Here is a 22,540-nt window from a genome sequence, read left to right on the forward strand (position 1 = left end):
ACCAGGCAAGATTGAAATAAATGTCTTCAGAGCCCTTCATGTTCTTATCAGCAGTCCAAACATCCCAGCAAAGATATGGCAGAAACTACAGCAGATAATAACCATTAAGCTCAGTGCAGAAAGTATACCGCAATTCTCTCCATCAGAGTTACTACAAGGCCATTATGAGTGCTAGAGCCATGTCATGCAGGTTGATTTTGGCAAGCAGCACTCTACTGAGTTCATCTCATCTGGAGAACCTAATTATTTACACTAGCGCTCCTTTGGATGCTGTGCCAATGAACAGACTGCAGGTTTGAATGAACCCAGACCAAAGCAGAGCCAGAGCGGGAGATGAAGAGTGAAAGACAGAAAGAGAACTATAAGAGCGAGAGCCAAGGAAGGAGAGAGATTTGTTTCTGCCGTAAATGAGGAAAGAGAAAATAAATAATTTGATAAAGGATAAGCCACGGTATCCTCTGGCAAGAAAGGAGATGAAAAGAGAGCTCTGGAAGGATTTCTAAGCAAATCAGACTAAAACAGAAAAGTGATTCAAATAAACAGGAACCAAAACATACCTCATCAAAGTGCCTTAGATAGTAAGCAACAATGTAGGACAAAAGACTCTGGGAGTTATCCTGAAAGAAAGAAAAAGATCCAAATAAATAAACCCCTTTATTTATTAATTTAATCATTTTGGAGCAGGACGTTTTAATTTGTGCGTGGCAAACAAGAATAAAGACAGCGGTCACAGAAGTTGGGGATAAATCATGGCATTGGAGGAGCAATACAACAAAACATGACTATGCTGGGCTGGCTGTCATAACTCAGAGTTGGTGGAAAGTTTGATGTTCTTTATGGATACCTTACCCGGTCCACCACCACAAAAACACAAACCACTGTGTCCTTATATGGCAGTGCCAAGGGCATGCTGAGCCCGTTGAGATATTGAATAAGAACAGTAAACAGAAAGGCCTCTCCTCTAAATCTGCACAGCCATGGTCCTTATGTTTGGCAGCAATGAAGGTCCCTTTCAACTCCTGGACTCTGAGCTCTGGGCTCCACCATAGATGGGACAATTTCAAAACTGAGACCAGATCAACATTTAGAGTCACCATTTTCCCACACCACTTATTCTCTAGTATAATGTGAATTACAGAATAAAGCGTGTTCTGTGTGAGCTCGTAAATTACACAGGCTTGTCTCCTTTAGGTGTTCCAGTCTCCTGTTTGCTTGTGAATAACACCTAATTGAGTGTCTGCTCTTGTAGAGTGAGTGATGTTTGCTTTCACAGCCGTAACACACAGACTCACACTGCTCTTAACGTCCTTCAGTTTTGGCAGGATGTCCAAGGTGAAGCCGTCGGCCTGCCCTCGGGACCGATTACCTCCGTTCATGAAGTTGCCAAAAGCCAGCACTAGGCCAAGCACCTGAAATACACACTTACCACTCTCGAGAGTCTGGTGCACACACACACACACACACACACACACACACACACACACACACGATGAAGACATGAAGGTTAAAGTGAGTGACAGAAAGGAAAATGAAGCGAGAAGAGGGCCAGTGGCTCACCTTGCACACTCTCTGAAGGATTTCTACTTTACGGAGGATTGAGGTGATACATTCATGGAAAGTTGACTGAAACAGGATGCAGAACACTCGCTCAGAGAAGTTGGGGATTTGGGATAACTGGAGTAGAAACCTGATGAAGGCACAAGATCAGACACCATAACACATCTGTTTAATGACACACCTCTCGTGTAATGAATTTTGCGCAGAAGGTAGGTTTGGCTCTTACTGTTCAGGCTTGTCCAGTGGCTTGGCATCCTCCTTGTCTTTGGATGATTTAATATGCTTGTTAATGCTATCCATCTCATCATTTTGAGCTCTCTGTCAAAGGAAAATGCAGATTAAATTCGGTGGTAAATGGGAATTATATCGGCATGTGAAACCCAGAGTACAGGATACCATAATTATGTCATAAATAACAAAGTCTTATAGTTGACAAAGTAGTTTTTACTCAAATCACAATCCAAACTAAGTGTAAGAGTAGCTGACCAAACTGCAGTACATGAATAGTTTGATCAAAAGAAACGAACATGAGGAACTGTTAAAATTGAGCCTTTAAAGCTGGAGCGCGGAACTTTTGTTTCCCCCCTCTGGCAGTCAGAGTAATTACACAAACACTGTCAATGTGTGTTTATGACGTATGCCTGCAGTTGAGCTCATCTCCCCCTCTTCCAGGAGCGCTCTCTTTCAGTCCTTTTTATGACTTGTATCCTTCACCTGAACGCCAAGTTTCTTTTTTATCCCCAACATGCACTCCAAAATTTTTCTTGGAGGCTTCTTAGGATTTTCCATCATAGCCATACTCCAAGCTGCTGCTCCCTCACTATGGTCTATCCTGCCTTCTATTTTTATTTAATGTTTATTTCAAACTATAAACATACATAGTGTCAGAAGCCATAATCAGAATCACTTACATGCAGATAAAGCATTGAGAAAACAAAATGAAAAGCAGTGCCAAGGCAATAAAAACGAAACAAAGCTAACGTGATTCAATATTTTAATGTCTACAGCCTTCAGCTCTAGCTGGCTGACATACTGTAAAACCTATCACTTCTGGTGCGCATGAAAAGAACTACGTAGCAGTGCCATGTTTTACAAAACACACTGCAAAAAAATAGTAAGTGCAGCTTGATTGATGTGCAACACCCTTCACCGTGAAGTTTACAAAGGAATTTTTATGCAACTCAGCAGAAACGTAATTCCAGCTTTACAGTTCTTTAATAAATCAGAGGTTACTTTTATCATTAGGACCTCTGAGTCACTGGTGTCACACAAAGCAGATTAAACAGACAAATACACATATAGTACATATCAGCGGTTCCCAACTGGTCCACACAGTTTAATACATTCAGCAATGTACTTGCGTTTAGCCATGTTGTTGTGCTAGTTTTCTATCTCTGTCAAGTAGCTGCCTGTTGTTCAGTCACTCTACAGCAGGAAATGACACTTCAAAATAAAAACTCTGCGCCGGAAATTCACTGTATCTTCAAACAAAGTGTGTTTTTCACAAACTTGACATGTTGGTGAGTCACTTGCAGTCCATTCAGAATGGATCTACAACCCACTTTTGGACCGCGATCCACCAGTTGGGAACCACTGGTGTGGATAAACGTTTGTTTTCTGCTGATGAAGATCATGTGATATGATCAAAAGCACCACACCACTTACTAAATGGACCTTGAGGCAATGACGCTTCGTCAAATGCTGTTTTCAAGATCAGGAATGAATGTTGAACCTCAACCGGAAATCTCAACATCTACAATTTCAGGACAACTGGCAAACAAAGAGATCATGTGATGTGATCAAAAGCTCCCGCGCAGCTAAACTTGAGGTGGGTTTGTTTTGCCAGTTTAGTTCTCCATTTCTTTATGTGGATAAACTTCAGCTCAAGCGTAAAAGAATTCTGCCATTTTGTACTTAAACTCAACCGTATGCCTGTCTATACAGTATAAGCTTCATAAACGCTAAAGAGTCGCCTTCAGCCAGACTACATTCCTGACTATTATCCTGCTGTCAGACTCTGGACCACAGTTTTATACAAGGTGGTATAAAAAAAGCAGTCCAGAAATGCCCCTTCGTTTCACAACAGGCTAAGACAATAGATGTTAATGTGGCTGACGCAGATGGGCAAAACAATAAAACCATCCCCAGGAAGAAAATGTAAACTCTCTCTCAGTCCCTCCAAAGACCCCCGAAGTCTGCGTCTCAGCAGTCTGGTCTCTCCCTCTGTTTCTCTCCATCTTTCTCTCTGGGGTTTGGCCTCTGCATGGATCCTTGGAAAACATCAAACACCAGCATCAAACGCACTGAGGGCCCGATTAGTATTCTACACACCGCTGCCTTCTGTCGACGAGGGCAAGCTCTCCTTCGCCTTCTCTCGAGATGTTTTCAAGTGTAAATATATTTAATACAAAGCAGATCCTTTTCAAAGGGCAGCAGCAGAGCCCAGCAGTGTTTGGTGTAATTGGGGACAAGTAGGCATTAGCGTGTGATCTCTGAATTGCTAGGGCATGTTGCAGTGGTTGTTAGCATGAGAAATACAGTCCCATGTGGAATACCAAATGCAAAGGAAAGTAGGATGATATTTGCGATGCCAGAATTCTAGCGGTAGCCAAGTGGTATTCATTAGCCAGGTTTCTAGTGCAGGGCTAAACAGAGCCAGCCAGGGCTTAATCACTATTTATGTCACTCAATTTTCAATGGAACAACATTTATGAGATTATTTGTATATTGAGCTGCCAAAGAATAGTGTCCAAATGACAAATTGCATCATGTTATAAACATGTGAAATATATTTAGACATCACAAGGCCTCGACATGGGAAAAAAGTTGCATGAGGTGATTATATGTCGTGTAAAAGTCCGTAGGAGGGACTGTGGGTCTAACTGACCTCCATGACATTTAGCTACCGTGAGCTGAAAGGAGTCTGACTTCAGACAGCCAGTCTGGACCCAGATTATGGCTTGTGATATTGGAGGGGAGGGAGTGGTGTCCCACTATCACTGTGACCCCTTTAATGGCGGTGGCTTATTGTTCAAAGAACAGGAGTGGCTATAATCCGCAGCTCATAGACTGAGCGACTCTGTCCCTGCCTGTGTGTGTTTCTGTCCCTGTGTGCATACAGTACAGCATGTGCACATTTGTGTGGGTCAGCATGTTTGTTTGCGAGCATATTTGTGTGTGTGTGTGTGTGTGTGTGTGAGAGAGAGAAAGAGAAAAAGAGAGTGAGGGAGAGCAGTGTGTGATCTCGCTCCTAGCACAGTGAGTGAGGGTGTAACCATTAGAAGCCCCTTGCATTCCTCAAGACAGGCTGACTGTGCTGCCAACTGTGGTTTAGGGGGCTGGAGACCCACAGACAGGATGGAGTCTCGCAATACAAAAGAGAAACAATTTGGCTCCTCAACTCAATAACATAGCCTTAGGCCATAAGGGGGAGAAGGAGAGGGAGAGCGGGAGAGGGCTTGAAGTCTCGGGGTGAGTGGAGAGGTTAGAAGACTTTTGATCCTCAGTTATGACACATTGGTTCATAACTACAGCTTGTCTCAAGCCTCAGTCTCATTCCCATGATCAACATTATTAATATGCCTCTGGCAGCCAAAGGTCCAGGCCTCTTCTGTGTAGTTGTGCCAAGAAGCAATTCATAGGAATTTCACAGCATCTTAAAACTGTATTACAGCTGAAATGTGGAAAACATGCCCGTTTTCATGTTCCATTATTTACTGACCTGACTGCGAACGGGTCCTGAACTGTTTCCACCGGGGCGGGGGGAGACTTCCTATCAGTGAAGGTTGATGAATATGTATTTATTGTATACAAGGAGCCCTTCATCGCCAAAATGGAGACATATTGGAAAGCAGTGATGACAGCTCCCTATAAGTCTCTTTATGCTAATATTGTAGGATAAAATGTGGTCGTTTCACTTGGCGAAGCTCAGTGTACTCTCTCTTTTTTTTTTTTACTTTAAACCACAAGACGAGCCGTGTGACACAAACGCAGGAGTTTCTCAACTATCATTTCCTTTGCACAGGGGCATTACAAAAGTGAAGTCAATCAGATCCAGTGTGAAGAAAACATGTTTACTATGTGAAAGCGTTGGTCCCCTTCCAGGCCAGCAGACAGACCTACACAAGACTGACTGTGTCGCCAAACAGCACACATACCAGTACGGTTTGTGGCTCGCCTGTTTGTTTTGGTATCTAATGCACACTTCCTTTAGTTCACCCTTTCAAGTGGAACATGGAATAAGAGCTCCACATAGAGAAATATGTTCGCAGTGAAGTGACATCTCTGACTGACAGTGCATAAACCATGCTGCTTTGTATTATAAACACACCAATTTAATTAAAAAGTGTTTTCCCACCTTCACTGCATACAAAAATACAGCTTTTAATAATCGTCCAGAGGTATCTTTTGATTGATAGCAATTGCTGTTTTGTGGCTTACCCTCAGGGAAGTGCCAAATAAAACAACACTAACAGCTGATGAATGATTTTCTTGCTTAGTTGATATCACGGCTTGTTGAGTCTTCTCAAGTTTCATTCTGTAATAAAATGATTGCCTGTTATTCATATATGGCATGAAATGTGTAACCATAAATCATTCTATTTGTCACAGGCATATTCCAAAATAATACTTCTGCAGCGAACCACAGAGGAGAAGAAAAAAATAGACCGAAAGGTTTTTTCCCACACTGAACGCTGCAGTCGAGATCAGCCTGAGCTGTCAGTGGTGTTACTTTGTATAATTACACTGGGTTTGTTGCTCAACACTGTGTATTTATATGGTTCTGCATTGGCAGGAAAGTGCAGCAGTGTATTTCAGTTTGGGATATTGTCTTTTCACTGGTCTATTGACTTAACTGAAACCACCATCCACATGAGTCGCGATCATCCTCCCTTCAAAGTCACAAAATTGCAAAGTCAAAAAATGTTTATGACTGTTGTAGCCATAAAGACATAGCTCCAATTCCAGTGCTCAATTATAGTAATGCACCCTTTGCCCCTACCACTTAGCCCTTTGCCCTCTGTTTTGCGTGTTCACGTCTACGGGTAGGAGGAAGTGTCACGGCTACATGGCCCTTCAAAAGGCACACTTCAAACCAGATGTGATGAGAGATTATCGTCATGATGGCTTTCCGAGCAACAAAAGAAACTAACAAATGTATTTTCTTCATTAATAAAGGTTTTAAAGGTATGATATTATCTTAGTTTAATGTTGTTTCATTGTATTAGTGTCCTTTTCTTTAAAACAAGCATATGGCCCGATCACACAGAAAGTGTTTTTTGCAATTGTTTGTAACGAGAATGAACCTTTTTATCACTGTTTTTTGTGTTACACGCCTCGCGTTTCTGCGCTGTAGGTGGCGTTTTTGCCGGAGCGCTCTGAACTCCTCAAGTTGAAAAAACTCAGAGCAGAAAAGCGCCCCACATCATCCGCTTTTTTCCAATTGTCCAATCAGATGATTTGAGAGGTGGGAAGTTTTTAGTTGGTAAACAATAGAGGAGAAACTGGTGTTCGTGGTCACTAGATACCCAGAGCTAGGCTATATGACTTTACCCTCTGCCTGTCCATTTTAGTAACTAGTCACTAATTAGTGAAAATAAGTAGGCAGTCTTAGCTAGCCAAAATGGTTGCCTCACCAATAAAAAGGTGCAGCAAGCAGTTTTTTTTAATAGTGGCAGTAATAGCAGTATGCTAATGTCTTGGTAGCTAACAAACTAGCTGGCTAACATTACATTGTTATTGCTGATTTGTGCCTGACAGTCCCAGATTTTGACACTTCCATGTTGCATTCCCCTCCTTTGATGACATGTGACACCCAAAATTTGACTAAATCCAGCAGTAAAGCTACTGCACTTGTTACCACTCCTCTAATATCAGTGCTGACTGCCAGCTTAGGAGCAGGGGTTGCTAATGTTAGCCTATAGAGCACTGCTATTGGTAATGAAGCATTGTTCTTTTTTATTTGATGACCTGTTTGACTGAATAGAGTGCATCAATGATGGATGGAGGCTGACATGGAAGTTAGCATTGCCCTGGTTCCCTCTCAAAAATCCAATGAGATTTTCCCATTATCAACAAAAGTTTATGATACTTCTACGTTTTGTTCCGCAAGATAAACTTTACAGATGAACACCACTTTTATGACTGCTGAAGTGTAAATGCAATCACCAGAAGTGAAGAATGCTAATGTTACGCTGTAAACAAACTACACTGTGGCCGCATGACTTAAGATTGCCACCACAATAAGGCTGTAAAGCTGTGTTTGGTGTGATGACACTGTGTAGTCTCACTTAGCCACTTGCCAGCAGCTGCCTTTTTTCAGGAGTGGGGTATTTACTGACATTTTATGTGGTAGAACAAAACATGAAAGTCTCTTGAGCTTGTGTTCACCGCAGTCTTTATTTCATGCATTAACCAAAAACCCATTGACTTTGAGAGGAGCTAACTGGGAGTGGTAAAATTCTAACTCATTTCCTGGTTTTAGGACTAATTCCTGCACCACTCTAAAGCCTGAAACTAAAGTTGTGAAAAAATTACAACTAGAAATGGATGTCTATCGCCCATGCAAGAGAAATCAACACAGCAGAAGACGCCACATTCACAATGCCGGGCAACATTTGTCCCATCTGTTGACATAAACATCAGCATCGACGACCACTGATGACTCATCAGGGTCGTGAAGGATCGTCCCATATTACAGGGGAAGATTTCAACTGCTACCTCATGTAACTCTCTTCTGAGGGGCAAGGTGGCACTTGAAAACCAGGGGTGCGGGTAAAAATCAGAAATGTGATCAGGTCTAAGTAGTGCTACAGCCTGTTGTTACTCACATTTTCATAAAGGGCTTGCAGAGTCTCCAGATCAACGACAGCGTTGTCCATATTTAGAACCGCTGTGAAAGGAAGAAGAGGATGACATGATTAATGTGAATGTTAACACTTCAGCATGTCGTGACATTTCTCTGCTGTCTTTGAGAAACACCGTTAACAAGTCAGAAATCAAAGCAGCACAAACAGGCCTCCACTATCTTTATCTCTAGATTATAACATTTTTCTTTGGTAGAAACAGCGATCACAAACATTTGCAGAGCACTGTTTCAAATCTGTGTTTTGTTGCTTTGCTGGGGCTGAAGGTGGCATGACACAAGGGCGAAATTCTCTTCACATGAAGTGTCATGTGCTGTGAGTTAGATATCAGCTCTCATCACGATAGCATGGAAGGGGCCACAAACTAAAACATAAATACGGAGGTCTTAGAAATCTGTCAAAGGTACAAAGATCTGTGTTTGAACTCCTGTGTTTGAATTCCTGGTGTCGCCTTTTTGTCTCGGCGCGAGGACCTGGCGCCCGTGAGCATTAATCCTTTGAAAGTAAATGTTTAAAGACAAACAGAGCCCGGGGGTCTGCGGTGTTGAGGCTGAGGTGTTGCTGTACGCACAATCACCCAGTGAAGCACTCGACACCTATATGTGTATTTCATCATTCTGTGGGTGTCCATATTACTCACATTGTTTTGATCTGCTGATTTGCTGTTGAGGTACACGGGGAAAGCTTGTGTCAGAGGGGATAAAGGATCTTGAAGTAATGCACGGCGTTCACTTTGCATCACATCTTATGCTTGGACACTGAATGTGACTGGATTTTTTATAAGCTTTTCCCAATCTTACCTTAAGAAGCAAGAATAAAGAAGCTCATGAGAAAAACAAAATTAGAGAAAGGACAGGCATTTGGAAAAAAGCCTGGAGTGACTGTTGCACTGATCCAGTCAGTTCTGTGTGGTGTTTTTCGCTTTGATATTGCTTTATCTCTCTTTATGTAATCCTGCAACCTTTTTAATCTCTTCCCTCTTGTGCCACAAGGGCAAATCCACTCCTTCTTTGCTAGTTCTTTGCTGTCACTCTCTAACCTCTTCACACTCTCTCCTCTTCCAAAGCCACCACAAAAATAACTTCCTTCTCTCAGATTTTCCCCTTTTCTGTTTCTCGCACTCTTGTAACCATTTGGTTTTCATTACTATCTGAACCAGAGTCTGGCTGGCTGGTTTGATTGGAGACGGCTTTTTAAAAGACATGGGAGAAAGCCGTATCATCACTCTGACACAGACCTCTCATGACCAAAAGCCAGACCCATCTGCCTGGGTCTACCCCGACTACCACATTCAACCCCAGCGTGGCGCCGGCAACCACCGTCTAATACTGTGACTGGCGCTCCAAAAGCCTCACAGGAAGCAGACACCGCACGGAAGTGTCCTATGAAACACGCAGAGTGTCGGGCCAAGTCTGACAACAAACAACAACAGCTGTGAGGAAAAGAAAAATGTGTTGACTTCTCGCTGAGCAATTGGGTTGTCATAAAACAGACACCATCTAAATCAATGATTCAGAAGTTGTTTTTCCTTCGAGTGGGAGATATCAGAGTGATGATGGCTTCGCTCGTCATCGTCTTCTTCATCATGGAATACAGAGGAAAATAAAACAATGATTCACTACACTGTAAGGGACGACTACAAAGTTCTGACGAATGAATCGTTCTCTTTTGTAAACAAACTGTCCTTCAATTCTTTTAATCATCTTAATCCCCCAACTGCACAAGGGAACATGAGATCATTTCAGGAATGAGAAAACAATAGCACTGCTAATACAATAGTCCTCTGGGTTTTGTTCCTTTGGTGAAATAACAAGTATTTTAAGGCTTTAATTAGTCACCCGTAATAATCTTTCAATTAGAATGCATGACAAAATAAACAAGAAACACTTTATAGGGTGAGTGTGTTTGGGCAAGGCAGTAGGCATGCAATTGTTTGGCAGAATAACAAGCACATAACACTGAGAAATACTTAACCAAACCTAGAGATATCTTCCCTCTGATCTTACTCTGCAAGATATACTGAAGTTTCCAATCAGTGCTAATTACTCACTATGGCAAAACTGTCCTAACATAGGAGATGAATGACAGTGCTGATGAGGGTGGCCCTCATTTGCCCTCATATTTTGACCTGAGATGGATGCACCAAAGGCTGACTTTAAGGCCAGAAACAAGAGTGAAAATCTTCAAGTTATTGCAGATGAAAGGGGCCCTCAGGATAACTGTTTGTTGCTACAAGTGCACAATATGTACCAACTATGGTTTCTGTGGCGCACATCTATTTTAATGTAACCTTCCCTGCTGCCACTGAGATAAAGATTTGAGGCTGTAATAAAAGGCTTCGCTGTAGGAGGACTGAATAGGACGGGAAGATGAGGCAGAGTGTTTAGACACATGGGTGAGCGAAGACTGGAGAGCAATCAGAGAGTAACTAAAACAGGAAAACAGTCTGTTCCCATCAACATCTCCTGAATGACTTCACTTTAACAAAGCCGTTTAGACAAGATGGTGACAACTCATCAGAGAAAGACAGAGCGCCGCGGAGAAACACGACGTGGATGTTAGACGGGGGGAGATTATGCAAAATGAGAGCGAAGAAAAACAGACGGGGGAGGGGGGGTAACAAAGGAAAAACATTTCAGATGCCTTGCGACATTATGACTTGCGATAAAGCTAACTACTAGAGGGAGGTTTAAGCGTTGGCAGTGACCTTAGCCAATACTTAATCTTACTCACTTCCCAGTAGACTGAGAACAAGATGTATTTTATTAACTATGATAGCAGCAGGCCAAAGACAAACAAAACAATCCCATTACTACGGCCAACATTTTAATTCTGTATACAGAAAGTGTTCTAAGAGTCGGGTTTGATGTCAGTGTTTACTGTGTGTTTGTAAAGCGCGCTGTCTACTGTTTATTTTGTGTGCCCTTCTTACGCACCTGAGAATGGCTGCTCATTCTCTATAAAAAGAGAGTACAAACCTTGTGGTGCTCTGTTTTCCAAAGCACATAAGCAGAAAATATAAAATGGCAAACTACTGTAGTAGAAATTGTTTGACACAAAATGTTGTTGTGTTTTGACCTAAATCTGGAGGTCAGCACACAAACATACTCACAATAGCCCCGTGTCTACCAAACACTTTCAGTATGGTACCTTTGGAACCAAAAGTAACCCTTTAGACATGGTACCTAGACCCTAGCGTTTCCACCACAACCAGTACTCATTTCTTTGTCCAGCACTCACTGTATTTCCTAATACCTGATTACACAAAGGGAAGTCTGCACCTTGTTTATCGTCCACAGAACAGGGTTGCACTCCAACATTTTCAGGACAAAATAAAACAGGCTGCAGTTTGAGTCTCTCCGTGGGATATTTAAAAATAGCAGGTTTGTGCTTGTAGTCCTTCTCAGGCAAGCTCAGGGGTTTAGTGTTGGCGGAGCCCACAGGAACGATGCTCCGCGACATTTTTTTCTCTCCAAGTGAGGATTAGATATGCAGTTCACATAACCTGGTCGAAATTAACATATATAAACGACTGAAGATCCACTCATTACTAAAAATGTATGTCATATAAAAACTGGAATGGAATGGTCAAGGTTGTCACAGTGAAATTTAAGTGTTGATTAATTCATGTTGTTCCACATTAAAAGCTGCAGGCAGTCGGCCCAGTGAATTAAGTTATTTTTTCTCAGACTCCAGCTGCTGCAAGAGGCAGCAAAACATCCTTTATTTTATAGTTACAGTTTACTAATAAAACTATGTTGAACGGAGGTTGCATGAGCCTCAAAACCAGCCACAACTCAGCCCTGAGCAGAGTGACCGTCCTCCATTGACCAACAGACTGCAGTGTTCACAGCTCCACCTTTTAGTACCAGATCTGTGTGCTAGGTACGAACGTTTCCATTGGTACCATCCACAACTTTTCACAGTGGAAATGGGAAAAAAAGCGAATTGAACTGAACTGAACCATACTGTACTGCTTTTTGGAAACTGGGCTAATGACAATGCAAACATGCTGACATTAAGCCAATTTAATGTTTGCCATGCAGGTTAGTGTGTTAGCATGTTACCATTTGCTAATAAGCAGTAAACACAGGTGAGGCTGATGGGACCTGATTTGTTTTGCATGAATTTAGTACTGGATGAACACATTTTAAGTTAAGGAATAGTGCACATTATTAGAACTCATCCTGAGGGGGGCACAAATGTGTGTACCAAATTTCACGGCGACTTCTAAAACAGTTGTTGAGACGTCTCACTCAAAACCACAGATGTCAACCTCATGGTGGTGCTAGAAGAAAAGTCAGGGGATTACCAGAGTCAGAGGGATTTATCCTCTGGGCACCGCGGTTTGAATTTTGATATAATAATCTTAGGCATACACATATTCTGTGGATGGACACTTTGTGTTTTAATGTTTGTGTGTATATTGTTTGAATCACTGAACTGTATTTTATTGCTGCTATCTTGACCAGGGCTCCCTTTAAAGAGAGATTTTGTAATCTTAATGGTTAAAAACCTGGTTAAATAAAGGCTTAATAAGAAATAAATAATTAAAGAAATACAACAGAGGCATGTCTTTTTGTTGTAGGCTATGAAATACAGGTAAACTCAGTGTCAACAGTACTATGTTGGAATTAAAGTACAGTATATTATTAGGCTTTGGAAAATGTTGGAAAATAAGAAATGAATTAATCACTGATAACTCTACTGTACTCACAGATCTATTTACTATTTATTTATACTGACCATCACAGTGGTGCTTTCAATGCAACCTGCATATTGTAGTAACACGCAGGCTACTCTTTCTACAGTGTGAAGACACATCATACCACCTCCACAACTGTTATTTTACTGTAATTTGTGTCACAGAGTTCTTCTCAAAGGGTTACAGAAATACGAGTTCAGATGTGTTATTATGCATCCCACTACTTTTCTTGGAAAATCTGCCTCTACTGTGCTGAGATTGGCTAGCATTAGCTCTAACCATGACCTCTTTGCCCTTACAGTTGATTCCATTACGTGTCAGTGTGACGAGTACAAGCCATTCACAGCACAGTAAGGCAGAAACTGACAAGAGAAGCAGTGGGATTTATAATAATGCCATTCAGATAAATGACCTTATGATAACACTCACCATTCTGGATGTCCTTCATGTCAAGATGAATGCTCGACATCAGAATACCCACAGCCTGCGAACGCTTGTTGTTCAACAGCTTCACCACCTGGGATTAAATGGGACAAAGACCACAGAGAGCAGGGATGTTAATACTCTAATATACCATGATATGCGCACACATACATGCAGATGACACATTTAATAACTGACTGGAAACAAAAGACAGGAACATTTGTTTCCTTCTGTGGGAGGAAAACTTCCAACCATTCATCCACAAACATTACTGAAATTAAAATGCTGTCTAGCTGACTTGTGGTGATTAACAATTTGTCCACATCCATCACTTTCAGTCGTGCAAATAAAAATGTTAAGTCAACAAGAGGCATATGAAGGGGAGTATGATCACAAAGTTCTGCAACTGATTAAATGTACAGACAATCTCTCTGGTTCTGTTTACATAACATATTATGAAATTGCACATTGCTGCAATATTTTTTTCAAAGCGGAAATAACTTGTAGTCAAAACTATTGTGTCCCGAGATCAAAAACTGCCTCAAAAGCTGCAATATTAACAAATGTTAGCTGAATAATAATAACTTCCACTTGTCAAACAGCCAGGAGTTGAATATCAAGCCCGTGTTGTTATTATGCATGAAAAACTGCATCCAAGGGGGCCATTATGAACCACAGCTCGCCTGAGTAAGCAGAAGTGTGCGCCGGGTAGCGGAGTGGTGAAGGGACAGGACAGGAAACCCGTAGCCTACTGTGATCCAGACAGAACGCTTCCATCCAAACCAGATCACACAGACCACAGACCTCTCAAACACACAGGAAGTTATATCACCAGGCCCCAACTGTCTCCGTTTTCCCCGGCTCGACCACAGCTTCAGGGGACAGTACATTCGAGATATGATGCCGAGCGGCTTCCACAGTGAGGCTGTGATAGCTAGTGTTGGGTAGCTGTTTAATGGCAGTAAAAAAATACGTCATTAGTCATGTTTTATCAGCTGACCTGACTCTCCAGGTTAAAGTTACATAAAACAGAGCCCAGTGGTTTAGTACCTTGCAGAGCTGCCTGATATTACAGAGGATCAATTTACACTCTCTACATCAATCTAAAATGAAAATGCTCGCAGTGTTTCAGTTGTATTATTTCATAATGAAACACAGCTGGATCCATGAACCACCACAGTTATTGAAATTATTTTCGTGACGAACATTTTCATCAATAGCCTTTTTTGAGGACAACAAAACAACCCTAAAAAATCCATCTAATACAGCGTCTTTCAACAGTCTCATGAGATCCATGTGTCTAGGTTTTTGGTTTAAAGAAATCCTCAAAGTCTCATTAATTACATGTTGATCTTTTGATCCATTTATCATTTCAAGGTTGGCCAATATGGACTTTCATCAATCTCATACAGATCTGAATCACATGTGAGAAACAAATCACTGGAGGTACAATTGTCCTCCAAAAAGAAGCTGAAAGAGACCTGAAAATAAAACAGCAAGTTTTCAGTATTATAATTCTTTATAATCTAATCTGTCTGACATTTACCTTTGGGATCAAGCACTGAGTTTATTTAAAACCACTAATAAGAGTTCTTCTGATCTACAGTTCACTTTTCTTCTGTGTTAAAAGGGAACTTTAATAACATATGACAAATCTAAATATATTCTACATATACTCTAGTCCTATTTTATCACTTGGCAGTCTGAACTGAGCAGGGGCGGTGTAGGTCATACAAACAATTCCGCAGAATCCACATATCGATTGATTAACAGTCTGCACAAGAGCCAGATGTTACAACAATGACAAATTATATTACTAATCTACTTCTGACCTATCATGATTTGATTTGCCTCTGGATTAATGGATTGACAGCAAATTAATCTGCAACTGCTTTGATAATCGATTTATAATTTAAAGGTCCAGTGTGTAGGATTTAGGGGGATACATTAGTAAACATGGATTGTAATAGTTTATATTCTGTAGTGTACAATCACCTGAAAATAAGAATCATTGTGTTTTTGTTACATAGGGAGCAGGTCCTTATTTATGGAGATGTTCACCATCATGTTTCTACAGTAGCCCAGAACAGACAAGCCAAACTCTGGCTGTAGATAGGGCTATTTTTGCGTCACCCGCCGTAGTTAGAAGCCCATCTGCAACAAGCAGCATTAGGAAAACACTAATTTGTAACCTGGAACTACATGATTTAGTGTTTTTACGGGTTTAAATCACTGGGTCCATTTGTTTTGAAAAGGAAGAGACCTCTGTGGATAATTCAACTCTGGGTAAAAAACTCCTAAATGTTTGTATCTTAAGATATCAGAGAAAATATGAGCACACATTAGCAAGTGTTGGGCAAGTTGTTCGTCTCCAACATGCCGAACACTGTCGTAGATTTGTAACGTGAAACTGCTTTATTCAGTGTTTTTAACCAGTTTTAATGACATGGTTCTTTGTTTTAGAGAGGAAGAGACCTCTGCAGATAATTGGGCTCCCGGTTAAAACCTCCTGAACTATAAACAGTGAAGGAATTCTAGGCGGGGGAAGTTTAAACCTGTTGCAATCTGCCATCCTCACTGCTAGATGCCACTAAATCCCCCTAAATCTTACATACTTCAACTTTAAGGTTTTTTGTGTCCAACTTCTTATTGATTTGTTAACGCCATCCTCACAATGTGGAAGAAACAAGCCCGGTCTCATTCCTGTCTAAATGTGGCGCTTGGGCAGTGACTTGCTGCGTCAGAAACCAACAAAAAAAGGTGTCCTTTAACATCAGCATGATGTGCAGCTGGTTGCCATTATAGTTTAACGGTGCCTGGTGGTGTTAGGGGGAAATGCGGCGGAACAAGGACGAAAGTTAAGGCGGCGAAAGTCCAACTGGGGCTGGCAGGAGGGGTAGTGGATGGGTCCAACAAACACCGACTTTCACCCAAGACAGCTTTGCTTGCATCCCGTAAAGCCAAACCCTTTTTTCCTAAACCCAACCACGTGCTTTTGTTGCCTAAACCTAACCATGTGCGTTTGTTGTTGAAGGAATAAAACGTCAATTCGCCGTGTTGTACCAACGTACTGTGTTTATTTTGAAAGAGACTGTATGTCCTGTGAAAACAGAAGTGTATCTTGAAAGAAGACAATGCATATAACAGGCAGAACTTGACACGGCGTCCCAGAACTTCAACATCCAACGCACCCAGGGTACCCTGCACGTTGTATGTGGACATGGAAAGTCCATGACCAAACGTCAATATGTGACGTGGTCGGAGTGAGAATGCGTTAATTAGACAAATTATACATATGTAAGGACAGAAAAGAAAGGGGAGCCAGGGGCCAAAAGGCCTCTTACCCTCTGCTCTTTTTGCCGTTTCACAAATATTACAGGTAACGTTGTTTCTTTGCAATCATAGAAGTTCATATGTTCATATACATGTTAAAATATCATACTTGTACACTAAGATAGACGTGTTCCTCCTCATATTCACCCTGTCATGTATCGAAATAAGCAAATATCTACAATTCTATTTTACATAAAGAATATCACCAGGTCAGCAGCACTTTTAATGTTTCTCCTTTAACATTTTTTAAAGATGCAATTGATAAACTCAAGTCTTGTACAATATGGAAGTTAGATAATAGATAGAGTGTGTGGGAGTATCCATCTTGGCTACAGTTAAGCCAGCTAAAAGAACCCTTTTCTGATGGTTTCATTGCAGTAAGTTTTCATGCACGAATGCCAACCATCCCTGAGTTTTAGCGTCTTAACTGAGTATTTGCAGCTTTTCTCAGTCTTCTGTCATCGCAAATTGAATATCTGTGGGTTCTAGACTGTTGCTCAGACAAACAAGGGCATTCTTCACTGTTCTCTAACAATTTACAAATAAATGATTAATTGATTAATTTAGAAAGTAATCACAAGATTAGTCCATAATTAAAATAATCAGTAGTTGCAGCCCTCCAGTCATTCAAATCCTCCATTAACCTGCTTAGGAAATCTTTATTCATGTGGGATGGAAAAGTTGAAGTCTTGAGAAAACTAAAGCTGCATATTTGCATTCATTTGAGGAGTGAAAACACACTTTGCATCTCAAAAAGCACTAGTCAAAATACTGCTGCACTGACCCAAAGTGCCAGGAAACAAAAGCTTCAATCTGAAATGGATGTGCGTCATGTAATCTAGCAGCAAATTCACCTCCGTATGAGAAGGACAGCAGCATAAACTGTAAGACTCTTCTTTTAAACTCCTCTGCAGACACACTGCAGGGTCAACACTTGACATGAGGCGATAGTACTTATTTCTTCACATCTGATACTGATGTCAACAGGGGCCTTTAAACTGGCCGAGTACTGACGTCAAAGCTGCTCTCTAGTGGTAGCTCTGGAGAGGATGCTTGTCCTCTCTCATCAGCAAGACAGTTGAACTCCCAGCACACAGGGGGATGGGAATAGTAGCAAGTAGCAGGAGATGTGATCAATCGTCTCAAGGCCTGGGGCCGGTCCTCGTGACGTGTGCTTGAAATGTCAAAGGTTGGCTCCAAATTGGAGTCACTCACAGCTCAGCGTATGTTTTTATTTCTCTGTTATTGAACTCAGCATCTTCAGCGCCATTGTTGTGTTGGAGAACATCCACAGCAGTATCATGCTGTGAGGACCAAGGGAATTAAACCCACACCCACCTCAATTTGTCTCTTGTCCCTCGCAATTTAGCAATGCAACCACAACATGAGCTGCTTCTTGATGTGGTAGCCGACTCATTCAGAGCTCCATCAATCAGAACATCGCATCAAGGGAAGTCTATTTTAATAGAGAAGAGGACACTGATTCTGGTTGTTCCCCATCTACCCTGCCGTGCGTCATCTCCTATATCTTGACTTGAGGTTGTAGTGCTGCTCTGTACACACGTGTATTCTCTCTATTAGGTCCTTCAGGTGTTGAAGAAACCATCTGACAGCTCCAGCAATGTCAACATGCTTGACGACGGCTATTTCTGAAGTGTGTTTGAAGAGCAATTCCTGTATGAAAGTATGATTTTCTTATGAAGGGCAAACTCACTATCTGCTGTTTCCCAGTTCTGTTGACTTTTGCGCTCTATTGGATTAAAGCCACAAGGTGAGTTTTTCTCTCTCCTGTGCCATACATAGGGGCTTTAATTTGCAGTTGCCAAGTTACTTTCTGGTATGTGTGTAGTCCTTATAAAAACATGCTCGTGGTTGATGCACAAGGGATACGGGACTCTTCACAACTTGAAGATCACATAATTTTCCCGAACTCTGAGCATTGCAAAAGGTTTCACACTCAAGTAAACCAATAAACAGATTCAAATAATCAGGCTGTTCTCATTTACTGTTTGTATCTATACCTACAAAAAGTAATACACTGTAATTCGTATATAACCCACGTAATCATGAGTCAGGAGGCTATCATCATGTGACTTAGGTGCTGCAGGCCGTCATCCTTCATATGACAGGAGCAATGGAGGAACACCTCGTTTCCACTTACGTAGCCTATGTGACTGGTGTCTGTAGATCTGTAAATACACGGATGATGCCTCTAGTGTTTCACATCCAGTTTCACATGCGCATTGGATATCACAGAGATTCCCATATGAATAGATGTTTTGGCTGATCTCCGTACACATAAGTTAGTGGAAACGAGGCAGAATAAGGTAATGTAGTAAATGAGCGACACATCCACGTAGGAAGGTGGTGGGGGTGGATGGATGGGTCAAACAAACACAGGACTTTGGCGATGGAGACCGATGTTTGTGTCCCATGTAAAACACAGAGTCAACATTGAGTTATTTTAAAGAGAAATACATATGAAGCCAGAGTTTGCAACACTTCCCACTTTCAAGTCGACTGCCAGTGATCAGCACTTCTCTACAACTCTTGGTGTGCATCAATTTTCTATATTACATGCGTAACATCACATTGTCCAACCACGATTTTTTTCCTTAACCTAGCCTTACTGGTAGAGGCTCTAATTTGTAAGATATCATACAAACTGTTGTATGAGGATACGTTGAAATATTAAACACATAGAGGCCTGGGATCAACGGGTCTCAGATATATTTTTTTGGTTAATTTCTTTGGGACAAACTTAATTGTGGACATTAACACAGTACTTAGTAGTAGTAGTTACTACTGTAGTTGCTTTGGGGATTCAGATTTTATATGAAAAAACAAAAAACAAAAAACAAACATAATCTAATAATTAAAGATTAAACCGGTAAATCCTTAATGTTCCAGCTTACAAAAATAAAAAACTCTTTTAAGAAGCATATATCAAAGCTGGAGGCAAAAGGATCGTCACAACTGGCCCAATGGACAATGAAATTATATTGGTGTTGAGTTTCAATTCATCACTTCCCATAAACTACGAAGATTTCCCACCAACATTCACGCCTGAGACCAACATATCATCTCAGCAACAACTGCCGGGTGACTCTACTGGGTCTCAATTAGGGAGGTGGAATGACTCTCCCCTGTGCAACATTATTTGTGATTTAGATGCATCACTTGGGCAAATAGTACAACATAAAAATCTGGAATAGAGCAGCTTTAATCATAGATCAAATGTTTGACTTGCAGATTGATGGAGTGGCATAAAGGGCATTGGGGAGGCAAACAGTCTGACTATTAAACTAAGTCATAGAGAAAGCACAATGGGAGGAACCACATCACGACATACAGCTCCCTGGCTTCTCCCTCCCTCCTTTTTTCCTTCCCTCCCCTCCCTCTCTCTCAACAGTCATCACCGTCGTGAGGTTTCCTCACCGCACGCGAGACATTGGCTCTGTGCCACTGGATGGTCACGGGGGAGTCGGGTGGGAGCCAGAGCTCACACCACATAATAACTGTCTGGCTGTAGCAGTTCCTCCTGTCACTCAAGTAACTCAGAGAGCGACAGTGAGGAGAAATGGAAAGGAACGGGGCATCGGAGGAGTGAGAGTGAAGATGGGAAAAGCCCTTAAGAGAAGCCATATTTGGTGACTCAGGGGGATACAAAAACACACACAGAAAAAAGCACTGTATGTTTACTGTATATGGAGACAAACAGGAAGGAACATACTCAATAAAACATAGGTTAATGTACCTGCTTGGCCTTGGACTTGCTGATCGTGTCCGAAATTGGCTTTTTCTTTTCCTTAACAGCACTTTTGGCAAACAGATCCACAAATTCTTCAAAGTCCACACTTGGTTCTGTGATTGTCTCCCACACCAGAGGGCCAGTGGACCTAAAGATACAAAAAAAAGAGGGATTATTTACAATGAGTGAGCTTTAATCTGCCATAAATTGTTTGAAAAAATTCAGCAAACTCCACTTTGATAGTGTAATATGTGTTATTTCACCACAAAAGACATTTCTGACATTTCTTGATTGTCTTCTGCTGCTTTACGAGGACTCATTTGTCATCTTTTGCAGGGTAAACATCCAAAAGTAATACACTTGTCAAATCCATCAGCCAGCAAATTGCATTTAGATTTCAGCATCAAGTTCCTCACTTGCAAGTAAATCAAGTAGTCTATTTCTAGACGTTTATTCAGCTACAATTTTCCAAGCCTTATTAAGGAAAGAAAACACGGTCCAACTCAATTCACTGCTGACCACAAAGCCTGGACTGCATCACTTTCATTTTCCACAAGGTTAGCATCTCTATTGCCGTCACAGCACGTGGCCGATCTTTATCTTAAGTGGACAAGCTTCCTCTGAAATCTCTACTGTTCAGAGAATACCTTTGTGCAAATGATCCATATCTATCTTCCCTCCATACAGCGTGTCCTTACTTTTTAGCATTCAGCTGTATGCGTGTCCAGTAGAGTGGCTTCATTGGCTTGGGGGGCTCTATCACAGCCTTGGCAGGGGCAGCTTCCTGGACCATCATGGAGGGCATGGGGCCGGGCGGTGGTGGAGGCCCAAAGCCTGGGGGTGGCGGTGGTGGAGGGGGGCCCATTCCTGGTGGAGGGGGTGGTGGAGGAGGGCCCATACCCGGCGGTGGAGGAGGTGGGGGTGGAGGTCCGAAACCAGGAGGGGGAGGAGGTGGCGGTGGTGGTCCAAATCCTGGTGGTGGAGGAGGAGGGGGAGGTGGCGGTGGACAAGGTCCAAGCCCGGGTAAGGGCGGGGGAGGTGGTGGTGGAGGAGGAGCGACACCCCCTGGTAAAGGTGGAGGTGGTGGTGGAGGTGGGGGCATACCTCCAGAGATAGGAGGGGGAGGTGGAGGAGGATGAGCACTGCTCTGTTGCCTCTGCTGGCACGTGCAGACAAAGCTCTCTGTAGATTTGGGGACGGAGGATGAAACAGAAGACGACACGCTGCCTGATCCTCCGCTGAAAGGCACGTCAAACTTAAAGCCCTCCTCCACAGGTGAGGTCTGGACAGACACCTCCTGGCTCATCTTCCCCAATCTTCCTCCTCTCATCTGTGAGGCCTTGTGGTGGGCTGCGGCCAGAGCTCCCACATTATCCCCGCTGCCCTTTGCCAAGGAGGCCTGCTGGCCCTGCAACACAGCAATATTAATCCGCAGGTCATCGATGGTCCTCTCCAGCTGAGGGATGAGACTGCTTTCATCCTCTGAGGACGACTGACCTGACTTCAACCTGCTGGATTCTGCCTGTCAGTGAACAACAATAACAACAAAAAAGATTTAAACTTTAAACATATGGAAATGGAAGAAAATAAAACCCATGAGTCTGTGCTTTTCCTACATGAAACCTATTTTAACAGCACACAGTCTACTCTCATGTTGAAAAGCAGACATAAAACTTACTGTTAAATCTTGGCCATATTATCATTCAATAAATTACGCTTTATAAACAGTAAAACACCCACAACTGAGGGAGCTTAGTGACAGAGTTGTGAGCTAAAGAAGGGTCAAGAAAGTCCATTACGTCTAGACTCCGTCAGACCTCTGGCTCCAGGCTGGTTAGAGCAGGGATGAGGGGATACCGAGAGATTTGACCCCAGAGACAGTGAGTCTCGTTGGGCCTCACATGG

The 22,540-nt window shown here is 42.1% G+C and overlaps 1 protein-coding gene across 1 annotated transcript in view; it reads right to left on the reverse strand.

The window, feature by feature from the left end:
- The window catches only part of fmn2a (formin 2a), a 53,221-nt gene that overhangs the window by 15,872 nt on the left and 14,809 nt on the right, over positions 1-22,540 (reverse strand). Inside the window, exons 4-11 of the mRNA XM_050071971.1 lie at positions 21,334-22,157; positions 20,642-20,783; positions 13,558-13,645; positions 8,388-8,449; positions 1,784-1,875; positions 1,558-1,687; positions 1,293-1,439; positions 558-617 (exon numbers count right to left, since the gene is read on the reverse strand). Coding sequence (XP_049927928.1) covers positions 558-617; positions 1,293-1,439; positions 1,558-1,687; positions 1,784-1,875; positions 8,388-8,449; positions 13,558-13,645; positions 20,642-20,783; positions 21,334-22,157 — 1,545 coding nt within the window. The remainder of the gene's footprint in view (positions 1-557; positions 618-1,292; positions 1,440-1,557; positions 1,688-1,783; positions 1,876-8,387; positions 8,450-13,557; positions 13,646-20,641; positions 20,784-21,333; positions 22,158-22,540) is intronic.

This window comes from Epinephelus moara, chromosome 19 (genome assembly GCF_006386435.1).
Source record: "Epinephelus moara isolate mb chromosome 19, YSFRI_EMoa_1.0, whole genome shotgun sequence".
Lineage (NCBI taxonomy): Eukaryota > Metazoa > Chordata > Actinopteri > Perciformes > Serranidae > Epinephelus > Epinephelus moara.